The sequence below is a fragment of the Amphiura filiformis genome, chromosome 15 (assembly GCF_039555335.1).
Source record: "Amphiura filiformis chromosome 15, Afil_fr2py, whole genome shotgun sequence".
In the NCBI taxonomy this organism is placed as follows: Eukaryota; Metazoa; Echinodermata; class Ophiuroidea; order Amphilepidida; family Amphiuridae; genus Amphiura; species Amphiura filiformis.
In genome coordinates, this window is record NC_092642.1 from 53,660,701 (window position 1) to 53,668,497 (window position 7,797).

Below are 7,797 nucleotides of genomic sequence, written 5' to 3' on the forward strand. Positions count from 1 at the left end.
CAAGTTTGCCTGATCGAAACTATTACATTTTTATTTTAAATAAATACACTCTGGGCATGCTGGGTAAAGCCATCGAGCACTATGATACTCTGTTTGGAGAACTATTTACTTCTACTGAATATATATAATAACCACTTACATTCATTTGTGGCTATTTATATTTTATTATCGATACCAAAATTGCTTGTATCCACCGAATAATGACACCGATTACCACTGATACTGACGTGAACTTAGAAGAAGATAAGTTCATCTGTCTTCAATGACATTTAAGTTAATGTCACATTTGATGCATTTACGATTTAATGCTAGACAGGATCAGTGGATACAGGTGTTAATGTTATGTTTCAAGAAAGGCCAAGTCATAAGCCACATAAAATGGAATATATGTCTTAAAGGAATGGTAACATCTTTTTAACGTTTGATTTGAGCGAAACCTGAGGGATCTTCTTTATCGCTGAACAACGATAAAGAAGGTTGTTCAGCGATAAAGAAGATCCCTCAGGTCTGGCCCATCTTCGACCTGTGACGTAACATCCTCTTCATAGGTCAACGAACTGTTGCCGCTTTAACATCAATTGCCTGATGATGCATCCGAGGAATGTGAAATATTGCCACTAGATCAGTAGATCAAATTATAACTCAAATGTCATAGTTTGTATTTACAGATAACATTTAACTACATGTATTCTAATTAGTTTGAAGATTTGTTTTGAGATTTGAACAATTTTATAAAATAATAATAATAATAATAATAATAATAATAATAATAATAATAATAATAATAATAATAATAATAATAATAATAATAATAATAATAATAATAATAATAAAACGAAAAACACACACAAAAACAAAACAAAAACAAACAAACACGTTAGTTCTCTCCATATTTCAGCGATGGGGTAAAAGGTAGAGAAGACAGAACGTGCAAATTAAAGAATAGAGGCTGTATACGGAAGCGTAATAGCAAAGATTACAAGCGTAGTAGTAAACATCAATATGTTTCCACACCAACACGGTTCTCAAGTTAATGAAACAATTTATTATCATTTGTATAAATTCCATTCAATAGAACCGTGTGTTCGTGCAGCTTTGGATATTTAGAAGCTTTGCCCAAGATGAACACATTCATTATTTTGTCATGGAAACAATGCCCAGACATGATGTAAACACCAGATTGTGTCATTGTAAACATCTCAAGAAAGTAACTAACCCCCTTAAATAATGACCATTACTCAAAAACGGGTGATTGTACTATAAATCTGTAAAATGCGTTGGAAGCAGAATTTATTTCTGCATATTTTGACACCTCATTTGTAGCAATTGACAAAATATTGACATCACAGCGTACATTTAAATCAATGTAGCCCAAGATTTGAAAGTTGCAGTAAATTCTATTGATTTTTCATTTAGTATAATGGAAGGAAATCTGTGCAATGATATCTGAGTGTTTTTGTATTGTAAAAATTTGCATGTAAGTGCAAATTTCAAATCTGGACCTTACTACATTAAAATGACCCGTGTTTTATTGTTTTCTGGGATATCGTATCAAATGAGGTGTCAAAATGCGCAGACATAAATTCTGCTTCCAACGCATTTTACAGATTTGTAATACAATCGTCCGTTTTTGAATAATGGTCATTATTTAAGGGGGGGTTAGTTACTTTTTTTGAGATGTTTATAACACTCTCTTGCCCGTACAACTTAGTTTCAATTAATGTAGGCCAGGAAGCTGCACAGCATGTAACAAATATACAGTACATATATAATTTAATACATTGCGCATGCGAATAACAAATTAAGTTAATTTGCAGTCAGCGTCAAGGTGTGCTTTCAGCCGCAACTGAAAGTGTGCACTACGGAATGCAAGAACAAGTCGGTTATAAATGTTTAGTGTCACCGTGGTATGAATTATACATATATATGTGACCCGTTCTGACAAAACCATGATTTGAATGCAAATGATTTCATGATTTGAATTTCATGATTTGAATACAAATGTAAGCACTGGACAAAAAGGACATGAGTGAATTTTACAAGATTCTACGACGAGAGCTTGAACACAAAGTGCGGGACGGAAATTCTCGGGTCAAAGCTCGTCAATATGTGGCTTCAAATCTATTAAATAGCTTATAGACTAGCAATGTAATATATAATTAACCAGAATACATGTTCATCTTACTTCCGAGGACCAACAAAAGATGTGCTGTAGCATTCTGAGTGCGATGTAGCTTGCTGACTCCACTCAGAGGCAACCGACAGTAATCAAAGTCGATGGTAGACGTGTGTACAAACAAATTCGGTTATGGTTGTAGCTTGGCTGAAAAACGTGGGTTCAATTTTGGATCCCTGTGGAACTCCATTACGTAATAGATGCTTGATGATATTACTTTGCCAACGGTGACTATCACACATGCAGGACTCTATGCACTTGGAGGAATTCCCGCTGACGCCATACCACTTCTCTAATCGATAATGACCAGTATACATATATATGGCATTTAAAGCTTGTTTCTTCGTATCCAAATGCTACATTATGCACTCTTCGCTGCTTTGTTAATTCTCTTGCTGCACAACACAGGCAAAATGTCGAGCTATTATAGCTCGACATTTTGGGATAATACTCTCCCAAATAGGGCCATAGTATACTAGGCTCATAAAAATAAACATTTGTGATGTTCTTTCACCCGCCATTGTATTACCACATTACCCAAATTCTCGTGGTTTGATCCTTACAAAAGTAACACATTATACATCGAATAAGTGGAAAAATCTCCTGTGGGGGAATTTGCCACAACAGTACTAGTAAGAAACTCTGAGTGATTTAGGTCTTTTCTTACTGCAGGGATAAAGATAATCTTTTATGTATCAAAATGTATTATATGCTTTCATTGTCAACCTAATTAAGGTCATTGGATCCGTAACATGATTTCAGCCTTTAATATATGGTTATCAAAAACGCAATGCAATTCATATTTACACAAAAAGCAAGAGTTTCAATTCCGGCCCAATGCCTGTCGCAGCGAATTATTGTTTGAAAGTGTGTGTCTTGTAGAAACGGACCATGTTTTAAGATTTAAGATATTAAACTTTGGTAGAGTAGTCTTTATATGTGACGTGTCATGTCAAAATCAGACACTTTTGGGCAGGTAATAAATTTTGAGGTTTTTACATATATTAAAAATGTAGAGATATTTTGCTCCATACCGCCATTTTCCCCAATGAAATCGGACATTCCTAAGCGAAGATATTGAGTTCGTAAGTTATGGTAATATAAAATTGGAAATTGAGATATCGGCCTTAAAAATATTATTGACAATGTTGAGAGTAGGAATTACCTTGAAAAATGTCTCAAAAATACAAGATGCCAGTTATATTCCGGTCTGAAACTATCAGACAATAATTTTAACATTAATAACATCACAAATTTGCAACAAACCCAAAGTGTCTGCTTTTGACATGACACGTCACATATTTTGTGGATATCCTTCGATCTTGGTTTTGGTTGTTACAATCAGCACCTAATTACCCCATCTACGGCGGTGCAAATAAGGAAAGGTGTTTATAGGCATACAAAAGAGAAAGCGGAAAATGTCGTAAAAATCAAAAAGTCAAGTTCTTTACTTACCTTTCGTTTTGCCTTTATCTGTCGACTTCTGTTTTGTACCTGTTCACCGATGACGTCATTTCCCCATAATTTGACACCCATAATAGAATAGCATACTGCCATTATTAACAATGGTACCAGATATATGAAGAGAATACGTAATATGTTGTACCTGGACGTAAAGAGAAAAAAATAACAGAAAATAATGAGATGTATGCAAAATGAGTGGAAGCCTTAATCATAATCTAACTGCAAACAACATCAAGGCACTTTTGTTATACGACTGACGACGGGTGGCGGCGAGTTATTGCAACCCGCCTCTGGGTTTTTGCTATAAAACATCCGATGTCTGTCATTTTGATACCAATGGGTTGGTCTCTTTTAGAATTTTGTACCTTAATTTAAAGATTTTGCATTAGAAAGATGTTTTGTTAAAATTCATTTTGAAAATTACCAAATTGCGTTTCATCATTATTGCAAATTCCAGGCGGTATAGGACACGCGACACGTGACGTACGAGGCAGACGAAGCTAGGTCTACAAGGCTGACGGCCCGTTCAAAATAGACGGTTAGATTAAAATAGATGGTTTTAGAATAATAATAATAATAATACACAGACTTCGTGAGCGCTTTTAAATGAAGAAAAAAAGCGCTACGGAAAAGGACAAAATACAAGAGGGAGGAAACATTAGGTGAAGTCAGAGTCAGGAATTGGCAGAGTCAGGAATATGAGAAGGCAAGCCATTCCATAAACAGGGGCAATGATAGAAAATGCTCTGTCAACAGCCAACTAATAATTTTGCTTTAACACCACGTAACACTGTGATGTGCCCTGAGTAATTTGATTTAATTTAATTATTTAACTTTGTTTACAAGCTGAAAGTATGTCATGAGATGGGAAACCCCTTGTACGTGCAAGATAATGGTGTGGAAAGTCATTTTGGAATTCCCCCAAATTATTGTAAACAAAGTCAGATTTATGTTTGGAGCTTGGAAATCCCCAGTTCATTATTGCACCATCAGGAAAACCCCCCAGGAAGTGATGTAATGTGAAAGGTGAATGTGTATAATTAATCTTGGGAAATCCCAAGATTGCAGCAATGCTGTGAAAATGTGATTGAAGTAATGGTTTATTAATAGATGACGGTTTTTTTTGCATGAGTACTGATATAAAAAGCTGGAGGCTTGAATTTTGACTTTACAGAATGCCATGGGAGATTGAGAAACTCCACATGTGTGTGATGGTCTTCGTGCTTCAAAAAAGAAGTACATTTTAACCAGTTTATATAGCCAATAATTGAGCTATTTTAATACAGCAACGAAGGAGATAGCGAGCAAACAAATGTGCTCTTCCTCATCCAAGGATTAAAGTTCTTCTGTCGAATTGCTGGAGTTTGCTGGGTTTGTGAAGGCCACGCATCTGTCAAAGAACAGCGGAGCTGTCTTAAAGAAACATGTTCCCTGGAAAAAGAGTGATTGGTGAAAGAAACACCATTATTAGAGAAAGCAGCGCAAGGAGATATATTGTGAAGAAAGCAGCGCAAGAAGACAAGTAATAGGAGCAAGCAGCATCATTTCCGTGTGAGGATTTCATACGCAAGGATATTTATAAACGCAAGTGTACACTGGACTTCGCTGATTTTCGCAGGACAAGTGAATAAGGATATATTACATCAGTCGTCCAGAACATTGCAAGAACTCTAGAATCACCAACAAGAAGACCGCTGGTTAAGTACCTATATAATAAAACTGAGTATGTGATTTTATGGTAATTGTTGTTATATGTACCAAGCATACTTTGTTTTCAATTAAAGATTTAGATTTTGTTAGCTTAAAATCAAACAGTGTATTTGTGTTGTGCATTCCTGTGAGTTCGGGTAAAAGGTGATTTTGGCCTTGAGTCAGTAGGACTCGTAACAACACATTTATAATTGTTTGTGAAGATTTCATGATAATAGGTTAATCCAATGGCGACATCAGAATGGCGATATCGCATCCGCCGTACCGTCTTTTAACCAAACTAACATTCAATTTTGATTGAATATCTGGCAGACTAATACCACCTTTATCATAATCACTAACTGTACAAATCTTTTGATTTTGTCTTGTTTCTTTTTAAAATCATGAAAGTAGTTTCAATTTCATTGCACAATCCGGTGTGTCAATTACACTCGCAATATAAAATATTTGTGATAGAGAAAGCACTTCACAGCTCTACTATAAATTGTTAAATATCTTTTCCTCCAAACTAAGGGAAGACCTTGAACTTCTCAAGTTTCTTTTCCCAATTTAATATTTGGATCTAGTTTTTGTTAAGATAAATTATAACCAGTAGCTATGAGTTGTGACGCCCGGGGCAAATAATACATAATGTCCCCCACCTATTCTAGAAACAATTACGCGCGATTGCGCGAATGCCACTAATTAATTTTGGTTATAATGAAATTCAGTAAACATTTTGAGTTCATCGCTTGGGGGAGGCCGCAGAATCGATGATGAATTTGTCAATTCGGCTTCCCCTTAAAAGTGGTGCCCAGCCCCCCTCGCTACGCCACATTGAGAGATTAACAGGAGGACCATTGTACTCTGTCATATCATATCATATCATATCATATCATACAGGGTGTATCAAAATGATTGGTACCGGGCTATATGACATTTTCAAAAATGTATCAAAAATATAAAATTGCTAATTGATATAGTTTTTGTACTATAAATAGAAAGGGGCATATGCTAACTTATTGATCTATTAATCTGAAGTTGATAGGTTGATGCATCTGGGAGCTATTGTCATTTAAACGAAGATCAACGCAATCGTGGTTTGACTTACACAACACAAGATGTTCACTGCTTGAACCATTTATTGCATACATACTCTTCAATATCTAAACTCAGTATACATAACATAAAATTGCTTTACACATGCTTTCAGAAAGATAGTGCCTGAAGTCCATGCTTTACGACTCTGGGAGTGTGAGGTGAAGCCCTATCTTGAATGAACTTATCACCTGGGATGGGTCCATTCTGTTACTGCCCATAACAAATTTTGAAGCATTGCAAGTTATAGCATGTTTGCATGGGATACTCCCTGCTCTTAGAAACTGTCTCCTAAATATTCTCTGCACTTCTCCATAGCTTCCTGTCGACCAGTGATTCTTAACTATGAATGCACACTGAAGTGTGGAATACCGTGAAGCCATTCCAATAACTTTTACCAGGTCTAAACTAACCTACACTGTATACAGTCTATAGCCATTCTGCCACACCATCTACTTAGTAATCTCAATAATACAATTTAAATTACCGCCCTGGATGGTGTTGATACACAAACTTCTTTCACCCCACCTAAATTATTCAAGTCAATAATATTACTCTCTAGCAATAAATATTGATTATAACATTTATATATATTATGAATAAAGAAATAGGCAAGGAAAATATTAAACTTTCCCATGATTTTCAACATATCATGCTCACAAGGTATTTGCAGTAAAATAGAGCTTTGAAAATGGTTCGTTACTGATCCAGCGTTACGATGAAAAGTGTAAAAACACCTACTTTCCTTTAGAATCATGTAACTTCTGAATAGAATGTGCTATCTTTATGATTTAAAATTCTTAGAGAAGATAAAACTACCATAATTACAAATATTTAAACAATTAACCCCAAACTGGCACAAAAAATAGTTAAAAAATTCGGCAAATAATGAGAAGTCTTCGGTACCAATCATTTTGATACACCCTGTATCATATCATATCATATCATATCATATCATATAATATCATATCATATCATATCATATCATATCATATCATATCATATCATATCATATCATATCCTAATCAAATTGATGGGAGTAGAATTATCTTTGCTTTTTCAGATTCCATCTGAATTAACATATTCAAAGTAATGTATTGTCTTAATATAATTGTCTTAATGACTTTAAAAGTTGATTTATGGTCTCTTTTGAATGCAATAGTATCGTCAGTCACTTGGCTAATCTGTATTTTGGTACATGACCACTTAAGAGGAATTTTATTATCCAGTAGTTGTAAATCCTAAACTCTCTCCACGCGGTGTCGACTGCAGACGGTACGTTTTAATTTGTTCTTGAAAATCGAATATTTTTCAGTATATTTGAAATTAGCATTAAAATAAGTACAAACACACCCAGTATAAGTTCATTA

General features: G+C 34.9%; 1 protein-coding gene across 1 annotated transcript in view; it reads right to left on the reverse strand.

The window, feature by feature from the left end:
- The window catches only part of LOC140171840 (tachykinin-like peptides receptor 99D), a 41,979-nt gene extending 38,202 nt beyond the window's left edge, over positions 1 to 3,777 (reverse strand). The window contains exon 1 of the mRNA XM_072195170.1: positions 3,632 to 3,777. Coding sequence (XP_072051271.1) covers positions 3,632 to 3,733 — 102 coding nt within the window. The 5' untranslated portion in view covers positions 3,734 to 3,777. The remainder of the gene's footprint in view (positions 1 to 3,631) is intronic.
- Between the last annotated feature and the right edge of the window lie 4,020 nt (positions 3,778 to 7,797).